General features: G+C 35.9%; 1 protein-coding gene across 2 annotated transcripts in view; it reads left to right on the forward strand.

Annotated features, from left to right (window-relative positions):
* Nucleotides 1–16,342, forward strand: part of ORC5 (origin recognition complex subunit 5) — an 80,357-nt gene extending 64,015 nt beyond the window's left edge. For both annotated transcript variants that reach the window (XM_036892480.2, XM_057504424.1), the window contains 2 exons: nt 6,911–7,023; nt 15,565–16,342. In XM_036892480.2, coding sequence (XP_036748375.1) covers nt 6,911–7,023; nt 15,565–15,610 — 159 coding nt within the window. In that variant the 3' untranslated portion in view covers nt 15,611–16,342. The remainder of the gene's footprint in view (nt 1–6,910; nt 7,024–15,564) is intronic.
* The last annotated feature ends 5,583 nt before the right edge of the window (nt 16,343–21,925 follow it).

The raw sequence follows: 21,925 nt of genomic DNA on the forward strand, positions 1-21,925 counted from the left end.
TAAAAGGTAATTAATGTTTTCTTCTATATCAAAAGCAAAAGAACTACTGAAGAAACCTACCTTTAGTAATAAAGGAAGATTAATATATGAGTTTCAAATGACTATTACTAACCTACTTAAGCAATGAATCCTTTGCAGAAAAATAGAAAAGATTGAAGTTAGTAAATATATGTTGCCATAGGAGATTATGTTAACTCTTATATATATATCCTCCCCTTCATTAAAATTTCAGGCCTACTTTCTCATCCTGATTGCTAGCTGTTTCCAAACTGGGAAGGATAACAACTTTGTCTTGACTTTAAGCAATACTTACATTTCCCCAAAGGCCCCATTATTCCTTGGCTGCCCACCCTGTTCTGTGTCTCCTTCCTTCATATTAAAGGCCTCAAGCAATTAATTCATCTTGTAAGAGAGAGGAGCTCAGGACTGCAAGTTATCATTATTAAGTGAACCTATCTTTAAATCTCTTAAAATCTGTTTTGTCTGTTAATATATCTTCATTTTTCTTTTTAGTTAGCAAATGATATATCTCATTCTGTCCTTTGACTTTTAACCTTCCCATATTCTTCTGTTTTAGAGGTGTTTTTTGTCAACAGTATGTAGATTTTTTTTTAGTCAATTATTTTCTTTTATTTGCAGCATTTAATTTACCTTTAGTATAATTACCAATATAATTTTGTTTATATTATTATGTTTTATACTTTCTATTGGGCTTACCTGTGTTTGTTTCTTTTTCTTATTTTCTTTTGGATTGATTGTTTTTATAATTCAGTTTTTACCCTCTACTAATTGAGAAGTACATACTCATTATTTCTGTTCTCTTAAAGTTGTTACTTTAAAAATTATAATATTCATACTTTCATAATTATCAAATTAAGAATTTAATGAGTGCTTTCACTTTTCTCTCACATACCTTAGAACATTTTAAGTTCATTTTCTCCACCCCTAATTTATATATTACTTGTGTACCTTAATCCTGTTTTTAAACCTGTAATATGTTATTATCATCTTTACAGGCAAATTCCCTTAGATTTACCACCCTATTTCCCACTTTCTTCGTTCTTTACTCCTTCTTGTATTTCAGACCTTCTAATAGATCACATTACTTTGACCTGCAGGTACATTTTAGGAATTGCCCTGAGTAGGGATCTTGTGGTAGCACTTTTTTGGTAGTTCTTAGTTTGGAAATGTGTTTATTTCATCCTCAATCTAAAAGGATTGTTTTTTCTGGGTTTACAGTTCTGAGTTAACAGTTATTTTCTTTGATATATTGAAACTATCTTTCCACTATTTTATGGCTTTTATCATTCAGTCTAATTGTCACTCTTTGAAGGTAATTTTTTTTGTTCTTTAGGTACTTTTAAGAGCTTCTCTTTATCTTTGGTATTCTGCACTTTCATTATGAAGTGTCTAGGTGTGGATTTCTTTTTTTCCTTCTTTTGAGTTGTTTGGCTCTAATTCTGTGGGTTGGTGTTTTTCATCTCCTCAAATGAATTTTCATTCATTATATCTTCAAATACTGCTTTTGCCCCTTTCTTTCCATTTCTGTTTTCTTCCTAAATCTTTGAATAGAAGTATGTTAGATCTCATTTTGTTTTTTCTGTTTTCAGCCTCTTACATTTGCCTTCTTTTTATCTTTTTAGTCTGCATTCTTCAGACTAGTCTCATAGTCCTTAATTTTTGCTATGTCTGTATCCAATCTGCCATGTAATTTTTGCTTATTTTTATACAGATATTTTTAATCTGTAGTTTTCTCTTACATTACTTAAGCAGATTAAGCATGGTATATTCAGAAAGCTACACAAAATTCAACAATGCTTTCCAATAAAATAATAGTTTTAAGTAAACTAAGAGCTTTTAGAAAAGAAACCTACTCATTAAACTTGAAAATAAAAAATAATGCTAACAGGTGGTAATAATATAAACAATATCTCATCCTAGTGAATACTGTGTTCCAGGCACTGTGCTAAGTGCTCTACAGATCGCCTAATTTAATGGGTTCATCCCTGTTTCACACATTCTTAACAACCAACTTTTAACAATTGTGTTTCATTTAACTTAACTCCTTAGTAAATGGAAACTCTTAATTTTTATAAAAATGTTGAGTAACCTGACTTTTTTTAACCTTTTCATTAACTTTACTCATATGTGCATATAAAATGTTACTAAGAAAAGCATTTACTAGCTTACGAAATCATTTTTGCCTTGAACCAGTTTTACTTTTCCTTATATCTTCATTAGATGTAAATACTAGCAATAGAAATAATTTCACTTAGAAAATACAGTAATCTGTGCCAGGTGTAGGTTACTCTGGATTCTCCTTGACTTTATTTCACCTGGATTTCCCTCCCTATCACTTTGTTACCCTCTTCACACTTCCAATTAAAGTGTGAAGAGATCTTACAGGATTGAAATAGTTTAATCACCTCTTTGACCAGCTCTTATCATTTTAATCCCTAATTCAAAATTTTAAAAAAAAGACCTTTCACTTTTCAGCTATTAGTAGTTATTTTTAAACTTGTCAGGTAAAATAAAAGTTAAAGGTAATGACTAAACATATCTTTTTCATCTCTATTGTAATATATATCAGTTTGATATTTGTGGACACATATTATGTGGGGGTAAGCCCTACCAAAGAAGTGAGTGCATCTTTTCTAATTTTATGGAATGGAATAACACATATGTATACCAAAATGGTGGAGCCATAGTAAATTCAGTAAATATTTGCCTAATGAATTGAAAAGTGTTATATATAGTAGATTATTTAATAATTACTCATTTTTGGAAATACAGGATTAGTTTCTAGTAAAAGTCTAGTTACTTTCATCATATGAACAGTAGCAGGGCCCTTTGATGCCTAAATGGAAATCTCTTTTCTGAAGTATGGCATAGGAAACTAGGTAAGTAATAAAATGCTTCTGTGGTTGAGGTCAGTGAATCTTGCAAAGGTTTTAAAAATGATGGTAGTATAAAGAAGCATTTAATTCTGTACTGCTTATTATAAGGAGCTTTCATTTATTTCACTTCATTCTTTGATGGTTTATTCTTTTAGTAATCATAGAAGATACCTTTAAGTTTGGTCTTTTCTTCTGTCCTTTAACAAAGGCTTTGTAAGATATAAACAAATCTGTTGACAAACATAAAATTGCTTTTTAAGGATTTTTATCCCCACAGAACACTTATGTCTAATGACTGAATTTCCAGATAGGTAGCAAGTGTTACCAGTTTATTTATTTTCGCTATTTTTCAAATCTTTCCGATCACCTACAATCATTTGTGTAATTATTTGGATAAAGGACTTGATTTCACTTTAGATAGAGTCTAACCTCATGGACTCAAACATACCAGTGTCACATCTTGTATTTTCTTATTTGCAGGTACTAAATATAAGTTGAAAAATTTTCATGTTACAGTTTGGAAAATTGAAAGTTAGAGGCAGTTAATAGAGAGACTAGAGGGCACCACTGGTGAGGTAGGATTGTATCGCTTGGAGAGTCAGAATTCTCTAAAGCACTTGTTTGGGTGGGCAGCTTTAGCTCAGGAACTGGCCCTTAGCTCTTCAGGCTTTTGTAGGTTTTCCTGGAGGTGGCCAGTATCTTAGGCATATGGTTAGAATTAATGATACCAGTCAAATCTCAAGACACAGATGTTTAAGCCAGAATGCTAGTTTACTGATAATATTGTTAAGCAGACTAGATATTGAAAAAATTATTAAGCAAATGGGATATTTAAATTTGCTGATGAGTTCAATAAGCTCAAAATCTTGATTTCTTAAGCAGGTATAAATTTATACCTGTTAACCATAATAGGTATAGTTTATTGAGCAATTGCTCTGTGCCAGGCATTAAAGACCTTGACTTATATGCATTTTTATAGTTTTCTCACAAGTACTCAAAACATACCTATATGGTTAATGTCTTATTATTCTGGTTTTTAGTTTTGAAAACTGAGATATAGATTGTTTAAGTGACATCTGAGTTTTGCTGGTAAGCCTGAAGGAGGTCTTCTTAACTTTGAATGTTCTTTCTCTTTTCTGAAATCAGAAGATTAAGTGTGGAATCAGAATGGACCCGGGGCTCTGGGTTGTGGGAAGGAGATAATTAGATGATCTTAATACCCTGAGTGACAGCTAGACAAACACCTCTGTGGTGAGCACATACATACTTGTAGCATGTACCAGATTTCCAGGTTAATGGGCGAGGAGCCCCAATATGCTAGAGGCATACTACCAGGTGTATTCTCTTGAACATTCCACTTTTTACAGATTATCCCTATTTTTCTTTAACACATTCTTTTTTCAGGCAAGAGTATGATACAGCTTATTAGATGTTAACTCTCTCAGCTCTGATGACAGTTTCATCATGCTTTTCAAAAATTTTAGAGTTATAGTTATGAGACCCCAATCCTAGTCAAGTGAGTTTCTGCAACCATACAGTCATCACTCAGAGCAAGTCACTGAACATCTTAATTTCCACATTGGTTGAATTAATATCTGTATCTAGTAATTCTCTAATGCAGGGGTTGGTAAACTTTTTCACTAAAGGGACACCTAGTAAATAGTTTAGGTTTTGCAGGCAGGAGGCAAAATGGAGGATATTATGTAGGTACTTATATAAGTAAGAGAGAAAACTCATCTCATTCCACCTTGTTTGCCTGGCATGGATCATTCCGTTCTGTGGGCCTGTTTTGCACTCAGCTGCAGATTGGCTGGAGACATTCTTGGGACAGAGATGAAGGGCCCTGGCATGCAGGACAGGGAGGGCAGCCATCACAGTATATTTCACTCTTCATCACAGTGACATTCAGGCCCCTGTATACTCTGCTTTCATTCTGGAGAAGCCAGCTGTCCCAACACATTTCAAAGGATTGCTGGTACATAGATCGCATTCTGTGATTCCCACCCACCCCTGCCTCCACCAAAACAAAACAAAAAATACTAGAAAAATGCCGTAAGTTGGAAATTAAAGAATTCTAAAATAGCTTGGGGCCAAAGAAGAAATAAAAATGGAAATGAGAATTAAATTGGAGTATACAGCTACTTCCAAGGTAGAGTAAGAGAATAGAAAATATTATAATTCAGTTTGATAAGAGGTAAGAAAGGAAAAAGATGCATAGAAGGACAAATAGAAAAGTTAATGGTAGAAATAAAATTTCAGAATATAACTACAATAAAAGCAAATGGAGTATATAGTCCAACTGAAAGGTAAAAGTTGTCAGACTGCCTATAAAAAGAAAACCCCACTACATGTTTACATGAGAACTGTCTGAAATTAAGAAAATATAAAACTTGAAAGTAAAATGATGCAAAGTAACATAAGGGAAACGATTAGCACCTGAAAGAATGCTGACATACGTATATTAACATTAGAAAAAATATACTGCGGGGCAAAAAAGCCTTAGTGAAGGAAAGGACCATTAGATAATGAAATGTTTAATTTGCCAGCAAAACACAGTAATTTTAAGTGTATGCTCTTAACATAGGGTCGAAAATATAACATAGGGTCGAAAACAGAAACTACAATTAGAAAAAGGACAAACTCCTTGACATAATGTGGGAATTTCAGTACTGCTTAGTTTTGGTAGGTCAAGTGGATAAAGTCCATTTTATATACTGGTAGGTACATAAAAAATGGTGTATGTAAGATTTTGGCAACACAAATATGCTTGATCTAATAGATGTATATAGAAGAGAACATACAACAGCTGCAGAATGCTCTTTTCAACATACAGAATATCTGTAAAAAATGTTTCAAGGCATAACCTAATTTGTAATTTGTAATTGAATTAGCCTTTTGAATTAGTCTTAGCCTTTTGAGCTTCATATTTTGATGTATTAATACAGAATGTTTTTCTAATTGAAAAAAATGCTTCATATTTGCTAAATACACTATTTTCTGTATACAAAGTCCTGTGATATCTACCATCTGTTCATATTTTAATTTGTAAATAGAGTCATCACAGTTGACTGAACATTACCTGAAGTTTCCCCTTAAGAGTTGTAATGGGAGTCTGGGTAGTGTAGTAGGATGAGCGTGGACTGTAGCTGTGAATTCTTGGCACACCACCTGGATCTGCAGTTACTTCCTATCCCCAAGGCTCTGAGCATCTGCCAAGTATAGACTCAAATTAAGTGAGCACTTTTGATTCCTAACACATATGTTTAGTTATTACAGATATTATAACTTGTTGCTTCTGTTGTCACAGAGCAGTTACAGATCACCAAGTCTCCAAATCATTCCTTCTTCCCATTGCTGGCCTCTTTTTCTGTCAGTCTCATGGAGATGAGGATGAGAAATTGGGAGAAGAGAAGTGCTCAAATAATTTCATCTCTGATCAGCTTTATTTCTCAGATTTCAGATCACTTAATACTTTTTTTAGTCTTACGAATATGAAGTTATTTTGTATTTTGACTTTGACCTGTCAGAATACAATTTTGCCAAGATTAATTCTTCTGATGTTTTCCTGACTACCTAGTTGGTGAACAGTTTTAAAGCAATTCTAAGTCCAGGTGTGAAGGATGTATTTATCTTTTGTCTAACCATCTACTGAAAAAGACCCACATTCTCAGTTTAACTGCCCAATTTTCAAGGAAGTGTAGAAGAAAATTCTGATGTAGAGAGTTCTTACATTCTTTATTTGTAGTGTCTAAAAAGTTAACAGTCATGTGTGTGTCATTAATGAAACAAAGCTGTCTCTGTGTATCCTTAAAGACTAATTGTTAGTTTGATTTACTAGGACTTTAAGCATATGTACAAATTTGTGTGTACAAATTTCAAAGTCATTTTTTGCAGATATTCTTGTGAATTCACTTACATATTTTTATTAAAGGAACTATACAATGTTTCATAAATAAGGGTATCATGTAATCTCATTAAACCAACTTCTCATAAAAATGCTTTCTTATTTTTAGATCACCTCTCTAGTGACCCTTCAGCTATTAACCCTGGTTGGCCATGATGATCAGCTTGATGGACCAAAATACAAATGCACAGTATCTCTTGACTTCATCAGAGCTGTTGCTAGGTAAGCATAGAATAATTGTTAATGTAAAATGTCTTGAATTATGTAAATGATATACTAAATATAAAAAGTAATGTTCTTCCTAATGTAATGTCATTAGTCATTTAAGCAAGAAAAGATGATTTAAGTGCCAAGAATGAATAACTTTCACTGTAGAATGAACCCTTTCATCAAATTTACAAATGACATAAAATTGGGAGAATTAGCTTATATGTTAGATGGCAAAAATGTAGATTCTGGAAGACCTTAACAGACTGCAGTAATGGTCCCATAGTAGCAAGGTAGGATCTAATGGACACTTGACCATCAAACACTCCTGTGTCCTAAAACAAAATGGGAGGGACCTGGCTTAAGTCCTAAGTATTTTAGCTGAGTACATGGTTTTAAAAAATCCAGGTGTCTGATTCAAGGAATATAATAGGTCTACTGTATGTTGCCATAGGCAGATCAAATCTGGTGTGTTGTGCTGTGCTTGGAATTTTAATAAGGGCGTTGACAAATGGATACATGCTGAAAGGACAGGAGGAGAGTGGTAGATTGAGAGACCATGTCACATCCCTGACTGAGGGACAGGGTGTGGGAGAAAAGCCTTAGGAAAGATAAGGTCACTGTCTCAGTATATTTCAGGGGTTGTCATGTGCAAAATGGATGAGACTAATTCTGAGTAATTCTAGAGTGTTAGAAATTCTACAGAAAAAAATAATGTCTGTCAGAATAAGAGCTGTCTAAAAATGTTACCAGTTTCCTACAAAGAGGTGTACTTAATTGTTATGAAAAATGTTCCAGTCATTTATACGAAAAGATGTCTTAATCTCATGTGTGCAGCTGGATAACAGTCTGTCAGGACTTGTTGAAGAGGTAATGTATGTGAAGACTGGTAGGTGGAAGACGACAATCCATAGGACAATGCTTTTCCAGCCTTTTTGATATGAAGATTTCATTTTAATATCCTTTTAAAATTAATCACAAAAGTATTTACATATATTTCAAAATTAATAGCATATAGGCATGAGACATTATTTAGCCTAAAACAGTGCTTGACGTGGGGATGGGTTTACAGATCTCCTCTAACAAATCTTACAGCTTCTTGAAATTCCAAAGTCCATAGGTAGGCATCCTCTGCCCTGAAGTCTCTTCTGAATTAAAGTTCTGTGATAATATGAGGCAGGTATTTGAGACATTTTGATTGTGTGTAGACTCTAAAACATTAAATGACGATTTTGAAATGTGTTGTTTTGCTACAACTGGAGAATCTTTTACATAGAGGAAACTGAGCAGAAACTTTTTTTTAATGTATTCAGTATGACCATAAGGAAATAACTTCTTTTTCTAAACAGTTGTATTTTTGCTTTATATCTAGGAGCCTCTGTCTATCAAAGACGTAACTTTTTGAATGAAACATTCATTTCAAGGATTTTGTCATCACTTGGAATGTGTTGGGTTGCGCCCCCACATAATCTACATGGGACAAAGGTTTTTGAATGCCCAATATGATGAATATACAGTGAACCCAACAGAACTGGGTGTTACTTAATCCTCAGCATCAGTGGTATTAAACACACCCAGAGAACTACACTTCCATTTCCCATGTCCGAAAGGAACAGGAATTATAGACCTGGAAGTTGGCTATAGAACTTGGAACTCTGTAACCTGCTTCATTAATTTGTTTTCTCTCTTCCTTGCCTTCCCTGGGCAGTATCCAGAGGATAACCACCTCCTTCTTCCCTCATCTGCCCTCTTCCACTCTCTCATCCCCATGATGACTTGTACTTCCTTTCTGCTTATTTACCTTTCCATTCTTTCCTTCCTTCCTTCCCACATCCTTCCATCTTTTCCTGGTATCCTTCCTCATTGCCTAATCAAAACCTGATTCTTACCTGGGCATGCTACTACCCCTGGAGTTGTGCTCTTGGTAGCTACTTGTTTTCCTAGATCCCAGTCTCTCAGGGTTAAATGCTCTTTTTAAGTGCCATCCTTTCTTCTTGCTGCTGCTTTCAGATTGTTACTGTCCCCAGCTTCTTGTGGCTTTCTTTGAGACTCATGCAATCTGGCTCTTTTTCTCCTGTTGTCCTTATGATGGATTATCTTCTCCCATCCTCCCAGCAATTGCACATCATCTATTGAAGAACAGAGCACATCTTTCACAGGCTTGTTTTCAACCTAGATTCTTGACTTTATTCAAACCACAAATCCTAACATCTATATTCACTGTTGAGTACTTACTGTGTTTCACTAAATGAAATTGAAATCAGCAGTTGGGACACTGTCAACTACCTACTTTCGTGCTCATCTCCTGTCTTTTTCAGTAGCATCAGGCCCCTCTCCCTGTCTGAGGTGGCTTCTCCCATCTGTGCTCTGAATTCAGTTTCCCAGAACCTGTTTAGTCCTCAGGCTATTTGCCTTCTGAATGACTCTTGACACTGTTGACTGTGCTCTTTCTTAAAGCTCTTTTGCTTATACCCCATGATTCCAGTCCTCTGGTTTTTCTCTTTATTCTTTGGCTGTTTTTTTCCTAAGGCTCATTTGCCAGCTTATCCTTTCCATCTGACCTTTAAATATAGCTGGTCCTTGAGACCTGGTTCTTTTCTCTTTACATATGCTTTTTTCCTAGACAGTTTTAGTTAAACCCATGACTTAAGCAACCATCTCTATATTAATAATTTCCCAATTTTTAAAGGCCAGGTATTTTTTCTGATATTCTTAACCTTTATTGGATGTTTCCCAGCAACATCAATACATTTCCAAAACTGAACTCAGGATTTCTGATCTCCGCTTTTGCCTGCCAACAAAAAAGGAAAGATCCAGCCCTCCTCCAGTGTTCCCTGTGTCAGCAATTTGCACTGTAGTCCATTGTGGTTACACAGGCCTGAAACCTGGGAATCACTCTTGTCACTGCTTTCTTCACACTCCCAGTGGCCAAGTAGTGGTGCTACTGACCCTACTAAATCCCTCCTATGTATCTAGAATTCACTCACTTTTATCCTTTGTACTGTTACCCTTCTGGACCAAGCCACTATCTCTCTTCTCTAGTAGCCTCCTAATTGGTCTTTTATCTACTCTGACCCCTTATAATTTGTTGCCCATACTATAGCTGCAATGATCTTATAAAAATGTAATGTCACTCTCTTACTGAAAAGTCTTTAATAGTTTCCATACCTTGGGATAGAAAACAGAATCTTCAAAATAGCCTACAAGACCCCAGTGATCGGCCCCTACTTTTGTGTCCAGCCACATCAGGTACACACAGCTTCCCCGCTAAGTAGCCCCCCCAGGTACCTGCGCTTTAACCACTCTGGCTCTTTTCAGTTCCTCATATTCACAATTCTGCTTCTCACCTTTACATAGGCAGCACTTACCAATTACTCCTCTCCTTTATCTAGCTGACTGCTGCAGCACCTTTGGATTTCAATTTAAATGTTTGTTTCTTGAGGAAACCTTCTCAAATATACCATCATTACCTTCCCCCAACTCACAGACACAATTATACAGATTATCTTCTGATACTTGTCATACTTTCAATTAATTAGAGTTCTCATCTTTTTTTTACACTGAAAGTCGATGAAGCTGAAAGCAGAGACTATGATTCTGTCAGTCACTTCATTATGCTTTAAACTTAGTATATGCTAAATATATACATATATATTTATATATATGTATATATTTAAAAAATACATGTTTTCCTGTAGTGATGAGCAGTAAAGCTTCACATGAAACAATGTGGGCTTGTCTTTTGGGGCAGCAACAAGAAGGAAGCTAAGGAGACAGTTTCATTTTCCAGATTGACGCTTGGTGGAGATAGGTGATCCCAGGAGCATTTACCAAGGAAGAGGGAGATAGGCTTAGTTCCAGACACCTGTAGCAGAGAATGAACTATTAGGTCACAGTACACAACCTAAATAAGGGAAATGATATTTTAATAAAGGAATGGAGAAGTAATTTATTGTATATTCTTATAAAGCCACTATGAAGTTATTAAAAATTATACTTTTGAAGGCTGGAAAAGGGAAAATACCCATGGTATGAGCCTAAGCAGATGAAGTGGTTTTCTATATACAGTGATTGTATATTTAAGTAGGAAAACCTAAGAGAAGGGAGTAGTGATCAAAATTGTCAGTTGCCAGGAAATCAAGTAGAGTCCATTGATATAATGATGAAAAAGTTACTTACAACATTATTAGGAACACTTTAGGGATACAGTGGGGTAGAAATCACATTATAGTGCATGTAAATAGTATTTATAAGAAGATGTAGCAGTTGAAGAGAATGCTTTTTATTAATTCATTAATCATTTATTGTGTTACCATTATAATCACTGTGTTATATTGAGTGGGGATATATATTGGGATATACCAACAAGCATAACAGATATATATCATCTCTTCATGAGCCTATATTCTGGAATTTTTTTGTCATAAAGAGGAAGAGAAGATTATTACCTAAAGGGGTGAAAGGGGTAATATTTTTTAAAGATTTGAAAATATTTAAATGCTAATATGAAAGGCTGATAGAGAAGAAGAGTTAATGATACAAGGGAGAGAGATACTAAATTGAAAGCAGTGAAGTCCTAGAAATGGTATATAAATGTGAGATTTAGAAACACTAGTTGAAAAAAATAGCTCTGATGAGAGAAGGAATCTGTTTGCATTATAACAAGAAGAAAAGATGAATTCAGGTAAGGCTGAGTTTAAGGTTTGGTGACAAGAAGTTGAGGGAGTTCTGATGTCTTTTTCCTTTTCAACGAGGAGGCAGAAGTGAGTAAGGGCAGAAATCATAGCAGTTTGAGAGTGATATGGATATTTGAAATAGTGCCATGCGGAAGCAGGAAAGTGCTGACAAAGAAAGCAACTTGCTGGGAGTGTTGCAGGGCCCAGTTGAGGCTTCTGACCTTGAGTTTACAGTGGCACCAATCTGTGAAACTTCTGATCTTCTCCAACAGCATTCCATATGCTAGGTACTGGGATAGCAAAGGGATAGATATAATTGGAGTCACATAGGATTGGGGTTTTGCCAGATGAGTTCAATGGATGCTAGCAAACAAGCGCTTGAGGTGGTGAACCATGGAGTTTAAGCTAGAAAGGAAGGAACGCAGTAAAGCCAGGAGAGGGCTAATATTAGTGTTTGGCACATAATACTCAGTGTGTGTAGATCAGGAGAAAATGAAGGGGTTTGTCAACTATTTGTCTCAAGGTGTTCCAGAGAGCTTATGGGAAGAGATTGGGTATCTGAGGTAGAATGTCTGATTATGTTTTCAGAGGCAGTACATTTCTGAATATGATCTTGATTGTAGGAAATAAAGCCATTGGAGTTAAGGAAGACAAGTGTAGTCACTAAGGCTTATGCAGAATTTGGGATGGAGAGGATGATTGAACTGGGTGCTGCATTATTCAGTGACCGAGAACGGTGATGGGGATAAAGGGTTGTCAGTGGAATGGTCTGAGTCTCAAAGGAGCAGAGCTTCTCACACAGAGACATTAACTCCTGACAGGACAACAGGACTGCCTGGGTGCAGTGAGAATCCAGCCTCGTTGGAAAGAGCTGACGAGGAGGCTAGGCTCTTCAGGGGAGCCAACTTTAGTTAAGCCCAGAAAAGGAAAAACCTTTCATGGAAGAGGTAGGGATGTAGAGAATTTTATTGACCAAGGAACCTTGTGAAGGTTTGGACAGAGAAGCAGTGAGAGGCTGGTTCTGGAAAGGGAGCACACGATATAGAGGTAGAGTATGGACAAAGAGAGATGATAGATGATGAGAAGCTTATTAAATAATGTCCTTGTGTTGTTCCTGATGTAAGTGGTGGTTATAAGTTTCCAATTTTTTCCTTCCATTGTCAGTGAGAAGACCTATAAGATAACTTAAGCTTGCAACATAAAGTTGTATGGTTGCAAGTCATCAGAAGAACAAAACTAAAAAGGACCTCAAACTTACCGACAAAAGTAAAAGAAAAGAAAATAGCATCCTATGAGAAAAAAGTATTTTGGTGTAGTAAAAAACATCAACAAAGTGAAATCAAAGGATAAAGGCAGAGTTAAATCCTTAGGAACATGCTATGTAATTAACTTGCATTACAGTATTCTAGATTCTGAGTTAAGAATATTCCTAGGCAGATTGCCACCAGTATTTTTTTGTGTTTGTCCTCTTTCTTTCTAGATGCTTCTTTAGGAAATAATTCACTTGGGTTCTCTGAGAGAGAGAATCTTCTGTACTAAACTATCCAAAATCTTAAAAGTTGTATTTATACGAGTCTAGAATGCATCTGAAGCCATGAAAAGCCAGAGAAAATACATGCAAAGAATATAACTCTCTTTGTAAGTTAAAACTTTCTGTAAAGTGAATTGTTTTGTCTCCAAGTCCTTTAAAGCATAAAGTTATCTTTGGGATGTTTGACACAATTTTGATGTTGCCCTTGTGGTGATTCTATCAAATTCTTCCACGTCTTAGGATATATATGTGGGCATTAGTTGGCAGTCACATGTTTATATTGGGCAATGGAGGGATGGTGGAAAGATACAGTCATACATCTTGGGCAGTAAATGTTCCTTAAAGGAATAATCTTACATACTCAATTCCTGATCAGTTTTTTGAGAAGTCCTAAGATCTTAACTATGATTCAACTTGTTTGAGTACTTCCCAAAGGCAAATCAGAGAAATGGAATGTAGTTAAGCTTTTGTTAATGAGTACATTTAAATTGCTTAGTGTTTTTAAGTCAATTTATTCTATTAAATAAAATGTTATTCCCTTAACAACACTTAGTTACACAAACAGATCGCTGAATAAAATAAAGGAGTCCTACTGCTAAGAAATCACACCGTTTCCACTTGTTTGTATTTTCCTACAGTGTTAGGCCATTATACAAACATACCTCCTAAACTATCACAATGTAGTCACAATTCTCCGTTCTCTTTTACCTTTTAATATTGTAGGTATGTCTCCATCAGTCATTTTTTATGGCTATTCTATCAAATAATGCCTTTTAATCCGATAGTGTAGGAATTTAAATTGTTTTAACCTTAGCTTCTTCTGAAGTTTTTTACCCAATGTCAAAAAAAAAAACCACCAAAAAACAATAAAACAACATTAAGTCCACTTTACCTGGTCAGTTTAGGCTTATAATCTAAGACCCAAAGTCATAGGGGGGAAATGTGCCTGGATAGATGTACAAAGACCACTTCCCATTTTGCCTGTTGTTAAAAATAGCCTATTTGTATCTGTTTTCTTCTAAGATCCTCTAAAAGTATCTTTTCACCTAATATCATGATTTTTAAAAAAATTGATTTGTTAGTGGTACACCTTGTTACCAGTAAGTAAATTTGGGGGTGGGGAGTGGGGTTCTAAGTTGAACATAATATAACATGATATAACTATACCTTTTGTGTCTTTATGCGTAAGATAGGATGTTTTTTAAATTTCAGTAACTATTTTTTTTATTACTGCTAATGATAACAGGATTGTTTTGGCAGTGTTTTTATACGATTTGGAAAGGCTTAGTATTCTTTAGAGAGGCACTGTTGTAATGAGACAGTTAAGGTATTCTTCAGTCCAACATTAGGTATCACAAAAGCTGGAGCATCTCATTTGAGTTATTTTTAAATGTGTTTTCATAAGCAGTATCTATAGCTCCCCATCCCAAATTGTTAAAAATGTTTTATGTCAGTTATTTGCTTAGAAACTTTTTTAGAAAGTGTATTACAAAATGGTAGGCAAAAACATTAATTGATATGGTTTAATAAATAAGAGCATGCAATTAGTGAATCTTTAAAAAGGCTATTCTCACATGGATGATTATTTTTGCAGAATTGAATATTTTAAGGCTTTAATTTTATACTTATTGCTTGATCATTATATCTAATTATTTTGACCATTTATTCAAATAATAAACCTCCAAGTCTGAATATTTATAGTGAAGAATGAGTTTGGAGAAAGGAAAATAATTATATGTCTCTGTCTCCCAGCTATTTTATTCTGCCTGCCATCAGAGTACAAAAATATACATTCACATGTCTGTTGTATCGTATTCTTTGATCATACAGATTTAGTTACAATACACATACAGGTCAGCCAGTGTTAAAAGACTGAAAGAAGGAAAACTACAAATGAGGACAGATGAGCTGTGCATTATGTAATGACAAAACAGGGGCTTTGAAAGATAAACAATGTTCAGAAGCAAAGATTTAAATACTTTTGCATTGCTAATTACTTTATTCTGTTAGACAAAAAGCAAATTGCTTTCAAATGAAATCTAAACTTTCTGTAGCATAATTGAAATACAGAATGTTGAGTAGTTCTAACTTTGTTTCCTTTTTTTAGAAAAGCAAACTTTCTGCATGGGGTGGGGTGGGAGGTGGGAGGAAGAAACTGTTAAAAGAAACTGTTCCTAATGACCTTTTCAGAAGTTCATGTTCATCTCATCATGGAGTTTTTGGTAGTGCTGTAAGGTTTGGTTAGCCTTAGTTGTGAGTTATTTTGCATGTGCTTTCCAGAAGCATATATACAAAGCTGAGCAGTCTAGGAGGTAAGCATGCTAACATATTATCTGTTTTTGTTTATAGGACGGTGAACTTTGACATAATAAAATACTTGTATGATTTCTTGTGAGAACAAGCGTCAAAGCCATATGGACACTGTGACAATGACTAAGCCAAGCTGTGTTCATCTAGCTCCTTAGCTGGCCAAGGAGAGGAGTTCTTCGGCTCTATTGGATTTGTCCAGACAGGTGCTGGCTCAGCATGGAATCTGATGAAAATACTCTGATTGGCCTGGGTGGATGTGAGCAGAAGACTATTTATCAGGGACCCTGGAGTATTTGGAAGCAACGTGTTAATTATAAACAGCAGGGTTTGAGCACAATCTGTTCTACTCTTAATGATGTTATCTTAACACTGAAATTGCCTGAAACCCATTTACTTAGGACTACATTTTGCTCTGTGAACTATCCCCTGCGCTTTGGACGTGCCAGCAGCCCTTGTATATAGGCCTCACCTTTTCACTTCCTCTCCACAGGAGCCTCTGCAGTTGGTTGCCAAGGCAGATTTTCCTAAGGCCCCTGTTTTAAAAGACCATAGTTGCAAAATATAATAAATAGAGGATTTTTTAAAAAAATTCAAGCTTCTATATGCTAATCCTTCTCCCTGGTTTTCTCAAAAGACAGTTTAGATATAGGCCAACTTTACATCTTGAAGCCTACTTGATAGCTACTCTATGTGAGGCTTTATCTGCTCACTCTTGCAATTAACCACCCAAACTAGCTTTTCAATCCATGTGATGGTTTTCTTCTCTTCATCATTGGCCTCTAAGAGTTCCACAATAAAATTTTTGCCTGTTATATCACCTGTGGACTTTGAGTCTGATTTTCTTGTCCATATTTTTAGAGAAGCTTTCTGATAGCATTTGAATATTTGAAAATTGCTTTGAACATATTTAAAGTGCTTAGTTACAGAACCTAGTTTGAATTTCAGTGGCATTTTATTATTTCCTTCCTTTTTTGAAAAGAGATTCTCACAATAGGCACTCCCAGATAGGAAACCCCTTAACATAGTGACTGACACTCTCTGGATTAAAGAAAACAAGTAGTTGTCTATTAACATTTATCTAGAAGTAATGAATAGGGGGAGAAGGAATGGAATCCTTTTTCCTCCCTACATAAGACAGTAAAAGAAGACTCCTGCCAACAGGATGATATCCACAAGGAATGATAGAGTTCCCTCCCCCTATATCTCTTGTTCTATAGAAGATGGTGAAATTTTGTGTTCCACAAGGTGTTTGGAGAAGCCAGGACCAAGGAAAAGCCATGTGCATAGTGAATCCAGGCTTAGGCTTCCTACATGTAGAAATCCATGTTCATTAACGTAAAAAGCAGCTTGGATAGCTGATTCATAGAAGAGCAATGACACTTGGGGGAGTTTTCAGCCCCAAGTAATTTGCCATAAAGTGGCAGGTGTGCTGTGTAGCCTTCTTGGACAGGCTGGGGCCGATCTTCATTTTGAGAGAAGAACTCCAGAATATCACCACAGGAAGAGATTGTCAAATAAGGAGCTGGGAGAAGGATGGAAAGGAAGCAAAAGTTTCCTGTAAGTGACTCTCCATGCCTCCTCCTCACTTCTGGCCACCTGTCCCCTGCACGGCTCCTTGCCTGTCCTACACTGCCCCACACTCTGCAACCGGCTCCGTGTGTGGCTTTCCTGCACAATACTTTGTAACCAGATTTTCCCTACTCCTGACTGGGTTATCAGAACTTTCGTTTTATAATACACTTTCTAATAGCTTGCTAAATGACTCACTAATTTAATTAATTTATTTAAATGAAGACTAACAGGACTTAATATGAATATTAGCATTTTAACAAGGGTCATCTGCAAATGAATTCTGTAAGTGGAAGATATCACTGAATAGTATCTAATGATGAGAATTATACTAGCTGGTGAGTCAATATTTCTGTTAAGAGAGGAGGTGCTTTAAGAATGCAGCCACTATGGAAAAACAGTATGGTGGTTTCTCAAAAAACTAAAATACCACGTGATCCAACAATTCCACTTCTGGGTAGTTATCCGGAGAAAATGAAGTCAAAAAGATATATGCAGCCCCATGTTCATTGCAGCAGTATTTACAATAGCAAAATATGGAAATAACCTAAATGTCTGTCAATAGATGAATGGATAGATAAAGAAGATGTGGTGCATTTATATATATATATATATATATATATATGTATACAAAGAAATACTAGTTTGCCATAGAAATCTTGTCATGTATGACAACATGGAGGACTGAGGGCATTATGCTGAGTGAAATAACTCAGATAAATACTGTGTAATTTCAGTTATTTGTGGAATCTAAAAAAAAATAAAATTCATACAGAGAGCAGACTGATGGTTGCCAGAGGAAACAGGGGCAGGGGGTAATAAAATGGGTAGAGGGGATTAAGAGCTACAAACTTCCAGTTACAAAATAAACGTCGTGGAATGCAATGTAGAGCATGGTGAATATAGTGAATAATACTGCATATTTGAACGTTGCTAGGAGAGTATATCTTAAAAGTTCACAAGAAAAAAAAATAACTTGTTTCAACCCAAATTTTAATATAATTTCAATTTCTAACACCAAACATGATGAAATATATAAAATATGTTGAAACTTATCAGCAAATAATTTATGTAATTAAAAATATGTTCTACTGTACCATTTGTAAAAAAACAAAAGTGCCTAAATTATCCTTAGTATCTTTTCTACTTAAATATAAAAATGATTTAGGTGATAGAAGAAGATACCATGCTGTGGGTTTTTAGACCCTCTGTTTAAGAAATGTTTTTCAATTACTCTGTCTCAGATATACATAGTTAGATGGAGATTTTACTCCGCCTTCCCTTTTACTTTTAAGTCGATTTCAGAATCAGTCGTCATTGCTGGGTCAGCGATTCCTTTTCAATAACTGGAAGGGATTCTGATCCAATGAGCCTCTTCTCATTAAGCCCTATAGTTAGAAAGGAGTTAAGTCTTTAGGGCAGCAGTTAAGAGTGGGGATCTGGAGTCAGACTACCTTGGCTCGAATACCGGCCATATCACCAAGAGCTGGGTGACCACAGGCCGGTTATTGAATCTGTGCCTGTTTCTCACCGTTACAGTGGAGAATAGAACGTAACCTCATGAAATTGTTCAGAGGGTCAAGTTAACTGATAGATAAGGCAGTACTCAACTAGGGGCAATTGTGTACACCAGGGAATATTTAGCAATTTCTGGAGACATTTTGATTGTCACAGCTAGGTGTGGGGTGGGGAGGGTACAGGCATAGGATGCTGCTCAATATCCCAAAACAGAATTATCTGGTCCAAAAATGTCAAAAGTACCAAGGTTGAGAAATCGTTTTCTAAGTAAGGTACTTGGACATACTAAGTGCTCAGTTAAATATTAACTTGTTACCCTGAAGTATTTGTGGCCTAGAAAGGAGATAAGAAAGAATATGGAAACATTCCAACTAAAAAGAGAAGATTATTTCTTCTTTAAAATCTTGGAATGATTCAAGTGGACATAATATCTTGAATTTTGATTTTTAAGATTGAAGGTTATCTACTGGCTTCTAATCCACAGATTTCACACTTGTTTTTCAGGATCTTGTTGAATAGTCAAAAGCATGAGCTGAGAAAGATCAAATCAGAGAGCAGGGGACTTACATCATTTTCCCTCAAGATGTGATGGCTGAACAATTAGTGGTATACCTCCAACAGTTTTAGTTAACCAACAACTGTTTAATGTAATTAAGATGGTCTAGAGCCTAGAAAGCTTAGACATAAGAAGAAGCCTCCTTAGTCCCTCCAAGGTATGCACCACTCTGCTTGTACAATGCAAAAAAAAGTAAAGTAATGGACCAAGTCCAGGAGTAATTCATCTCTTATTGCATTACGTGTTCAGTAAGTCTCTAAAATAGTAGATGAAATGCAGCAGCTGCCCCATGTGTGCATCAGGGCTATAATTGTATCTGTTGCTACCTGAAGTCTCACACTATTGTGTACCATAACTGTTTGCTTTTTACGCCTTTAGCCGGAAACAAAACTTGGATTGGAGGTAATTATTCAGCTTCATCTCCTACAGTTTGAAAGCTTTATCTGTTTCAAAGTGTGCCTGTCTATCATGTAAATAGTTTAGATAATTTTGCATGTAATTTCAGACTGCTGACACAATTTGCTCTTAAAAATGCTTAGTAGTAGAGCTCAAGGAAATCTTTCCTATCAAGATATCAACATTTCACTCAAATTTGCTGTTAAATGCCCTGAATACACAGTTAGTGTTCATTTTCCAGCAGTGACACATTCATGAAGCACAGTATGAGAAGTAGAAATTTGGTAGAGCAGAGAAAATTATAATCAATTCATTCATTTAACTGCATGTTGATGCACAGTAATGATGGGAATTTTAGAAGGCATTCAACTGTTTGAGTAAATAGTGCTAACTTTGGCATGAGGAAAGAGGCTGGATTTTAGAGGCAGTAAAGATTTGCTTGAGTTTGGGATATACATAATCCATTCCATTGGTCTTTGAAGGATTCAGAGTCTGGCTTAATGGCAGTTTCCATAAAAGTATTCAGTATTCATCCAAAAAATACTCAGTACCTGCTATGTGCCAGGAACTGTGTTAGGTGTAGGAGAATGGCCGTGGACAAAGGAGACAGATTTCTGGCCTGGACAGCAGTTGCTTTCAGCATTGGCAAGCTAGTCCTTGAGACAGGAAATCCTGGAGGAAGGATTAGGTCTATGGTGTGAAGAAGATCATGAGTTCAGTTTTGAACATGTTGCCATTAAAGTGCTTATCCAGGTGGCCATGTGAAATAGGTAGTTGGATATAGGTTAAAGGTCAGAGTTGCTGCCAAGTATAAATGTAGGGATCATCAGAATAGAGGTGTTTATTTAGTGAGTTAGAGGTCTTAGTGCTTATGGGGAGGGAGAAGCATCTTGAAATGAGTTAATGTATAGAGAAGGTGGTCCTAACTGTTGCTCTTCAACTCACCTACTGCAAGTTAATTTTATTTTTTTGAAGTAACAGTTCTCCACTATTCATATAAACCCTGTACCCATCAGTATATGAGGCAGCCACTAGTAAGAAACATGAGCTAAGTCTCATTTAGTATCTGGTCCCCAGAGGAAAAAGTCAAGCCCACTGAGTTCCCAGTGTTAGATGCAAACACGTACTTTGTCACTTCGGGCCGACCCTCCTAATAATAAGAGGTGCTGCTCTGGCGCAGGTGTGCCCTGGAATTTCTGAACCCTTTTTAGGTTCAGTTCCTCTTGGGAGGAACGTTCAGCCATCTCTAGTTCGTGGGACTCATACAGCTGGCAGTGAGGAGAGAGCCTCAGAGAAACTGAGGTGCCCTAACCCTGTCGACATCCAGGAGGAAGGGCGCTGCACCCGGCACCCTGTGGTTTTCTGCATCCGCCTTTCCTTTGTTCATTGAAAACTGTTGACTGACCAGAGCCTGGTAGTTCATTGAGTGGATGGAAAGACATGAGAAGGAACGACTCAAAGGGGGATAAAACCAGCGGCTGCTACAAATGCCTCTGAGTGTAAAAACACAAATTAGGCTGAAGTGACCCTCAGAGAAAGGAATTAAATAGGTATAAGTAATTGGTTTTTTAAAAATTGTGATATTATATCTAAAAGTAGGATAAATAAAACATGTACCACTAAAACAAATTTTCTTAGATTGCTGGATTAGGAGGGCTATGACAACTCCCAGTTTAGTAGGAATAAAACTTTGGAACTGTTGAATGGAATAAAACTTTGGAACTGTTGAATTGAACTGTTTTATTACATGTTCACTGCTCCCTGCAGCATGGGCTTGTTATGATAATCTGGGTTAAACTGAAAAGGAGAGAATGTGAAAAGACTCCCACCCCAAAGAAAGAATACTTTGTTTTTCCTAGTGCTATTTCACATAATGAAAAGGGCTGTCTTTAATTATTTATTATAAAATGGATACATGTTTACTGTAGAAATGGTACAGTCATGAAGAAGAAAGAAAAATCACCAGTTAGTAAGAGATAACCCCTGTAAGTGAAAGTCTTGGTATATTTACTTCTAGTAACTATAGTGTTCTTGTAATCTAAAGAAAAAAGTGTGATTGTGCCTTTCATATTGAGAAAGAAAAGGACAGGTCAGATGGAGACTAACGGTGCTTTTAATGGCGTGGGAAATATGATTGTTAGGATTAAGATTGGAGTTTCACCAAAAATGTTTAGAGTGACAAGTCTTTTCATTTATATAGAGGTAGTTGAAATGTAGAACCACATTATCATCAGGAAAAGCAGTATCTCAAAGACAACATAAAAAACTAACTCTCAAATATGTGTGACTTGTATGTTTCTTTCAGTAGAATTGCTTAAAAATGCTTATCATGACAACGAACAAGGAGAAATAACAAAAGCA

The sequence above is a fragment of the Manis pentadactyla genome, chromosome 7 (assembly GCF_030020395.1).
Source record: "Manis pentadactyla isolate mManPen7 chromosome 7, mManPen7.hap1, whole genome shotgun sequence".
Lineage (NCBI taxonomy): Eukaryota > Metazoa > Chordata > Mammalia > Pholidota > Manidae > Manis > Manis pentadactyla.